This window comes from Montipora capricornis, chromosome 14 (assembly GCF_036669925.1).
Source record: "Montipora capricornis isolate CH-2021 chromosome 14, ASM3666992v2, whole genome shotgun sequence".
NCBI classification, from domain to species: domain Eukaryota; kingdom Metazoa; phylum Cnidaria; class Anthozoa; order Scleractinia; family Acroporidae; genus Montipora; species Montipora capricornis.
This window is the reverse complement of record NC_090896.1, coordinates 8,752,193-8,754,620: the sequence shown is the minus strand read 5'-3', so window position 1 is coordinate 8,754,620 and position 2,428 is coordinate 8,752,193. Positions and strand designations below refer to the sequence as shown.

At 39.2% G+C, this 2,428-nt stretch overlaps 1 protein-coding gene across 2 annotated transcripts in view; it reads left to right on the top strand.

Moving 5' to 3' along the window:
* LOC138033851 (interferon regulatory factor 1-like) overlaps positions 1–2,428 on the top strand; it is a 9,871-nt gene continuing 7,443 nt past the window's right edge. The window contains exons 1-2 of one of the 2 annotated variants that reach the window (XM_068881712.1): positions 1–320; positions 2,204–2,428. The exon at positions 2,204–2,428 is cut by the window's right edge and continues 271 nt beyond it. In XM_068881712.1, coding sequence (XP_068737813.1) covers positions 2,285–2,428 — 144 coding nt within the window. In that variant the 5' untranslated portion in view covers positions 1–320; positions 2,204–2,284. Of the gene's footprint in view, positions 321–1,678 lie in introns of those variants that run through there. The other variant, XM_068881711.1, reaches the window with a different exon arrangement.

The following is a 2,428-nucleotide window of genomic DNA, read 5'->3' as shown; positions in this document are numbered from 1 at the left end:
ATCACATAACGATAGCAAAAACCTGAGCGAAGCTTGAAAATCGAGCAGGATTTTGAGGTTGCACAGCCGTGTAAATGCGATGATTTTTGGCACGATACTAGCAAAATTATCGAGTTTTTACGTGCCCAAGGCTGGGAGGCGAGCTTTGGAAGTGGAATAAATTCGGCTAAATTCTGGAGGCACTCGGGCGTGAGCGGTCTTGGACTTGTTGCACGCCTGGTCTATTTATTGATGTATGTGACGACGCATCGGATCTGAAGGAGAAATCGAAGCGTCCCAAAAACCCATCAAATCACTCAGGACAACGCAGAAAATAGTGGGTGAGTGAACTTTATTTACCTGGCTATCCATAAAATGAAATTTCGAAAAGAAACATCGCGATTTGAAGTTTTTATGGAACATTTTCCTCGATCAGTTGACTGTCTCAAAATAACATGACGTCACGCGCTCTTTCGTGACGTCCCTGGGGTTGTGTTCGTTCGAATCGCCACAAAATTGTAATCGACATGAGGGAATTTTTTAACCTGAGTGATGGCACGAAAAAGTAGCGTTTAATTTTGAAAATCTGACACTTTGTAGCGGAGTTCACAGAGGTTCGCTCTTCGATCTTCGAATTCGTTTTCCTAACCATTGTGGTGGTGAGCTATGGAAACCCTTTAAGGCTAATGGCGACACATGTCTCGCACGCTTTAAAAGGTCAGACCCTTCATCGTCTTCATCCTTTGATGCAACTTCCCTTTTCCATATTTAATCGAGGGACTGGTTGATAAGGAACAACCTTCAAAAGCGAGAACAATGTTGTCTCGATCGATGTTGAATTGTCCGACTGGCAGTCGCTTCGCACGGGTTCACAAATTGATTGCGCATAATTTTTTGGTTATCTTCTCGAAAAAGTATGTTTTGTGCACCGTCAAGGCAAAAAACACAGACCAAAACATGAAACAAAAAGACTTGTCTAGTTTGATAACCGTTTCCATCATTAACTATGCCTTTTTCTTTCTCCATAACGAAAGTTCAAAGAGGCCTACCAGTAGTATGCTTGAATGAAGTTGTCACTTAAACAGGGTATCTTTACAATTCTTGGCAAATTTTTCGAACTGCGATACTAAATGCGGTAATGTTCAATTTGTCTTAATCGCTTATACATGTATATCATAATATATAATAATCAGGCAATGTAATGCAAAAATCTCGGATTCGTCGAGGCAGATCTGTGCCTCGTGTAAAATACGTGGTTGTGTTGTTCGCAAAACAAGACAATTCTGGTCGCACAATATCAAGACTCGCTTTACCAATATCAAAACCAATTATATAGCCAGTAGCAAAATTGGAAAGGAGCCCCTTTTAGATCAATGATGGGCGAAATACAACTTCGTTCGAACCTGTAAACTGATGGAAACGGCGAAAAGTATAAGGGTTTGCTTTTGTAAATGTAAATATTTTCCACGAAACGGGGTTTTTCCCCATTACTATACTTTTTTTATTGGCACATGATAGCCTTCTTTGCCCTTTTTGCCCTTTTTAGAACATGATTCTTCATGTAAATAAACTAAAAGTTGCAATTGAGGTGTTTTTTAGCAAAATAATTCTTTAAATTCAAAACCAAAGCTATACAACTTTACTAGGTTAATTTCGAATTGAATTGCAAATTAACAGAATATTAATACTTGAAAACAAATGCTCCACACCAACGGAGGGAAAAACCCCTTTTAACTGGGTTTAACTTGTTTGGTTGATTTTTCGCCACCAGAAAGCACGCTCTTCCATGAAATTACAGCTTATTGCCTTATGAAACGTAAATTTCTTGTTAATGGTCTCGAACGTTTTTTCATTCGTATTTTGTACAAAAATATTGATTAAACAGAATTTCTATGATATCTGGGTTATATCGGATGCTAGGAATTCTAAATATACGTCTGCCAATCCGATAAGCCAATTGAAGCCATCTGCTGTCTATTCGGGGAACCCCCTGTCTGAAAGGGAATTTCCCTTCATAAATAAGTCCAAAACAATTGGAGCGAATACGTATAAACCAGAACACAGTGAAAAGCGTGAAGAAAAAGAGCTTCGAATCCCTAGAGATTCCAAATAATAGAGAAAAGAGGCTCGAGTCCATTTTGGACTGGATTTGGGTATCTGGAGCAAAGTGAATCGCTCACATGACAGTGAAATTGATCAAATTAATTTGAAATTCACTTCCAAGAAATTCCACAAAAAAAGACTTCTGACGAACCGACTTAAACACTGAGAAAAGAAGACCAGACAAAGAGCCTAACCCGGCAAAATGCACGACTACAGCAAACCATGTGGCGAAAAGAAACTGCGTTTTCGTGAATGGCTGGTTAAGAAACTTGACGAAAAACAAATTCCAGGCGTGGAGTGGATTGACCGAACACAAGGTATATTCAAAATTCCCTGGAAGCACGCT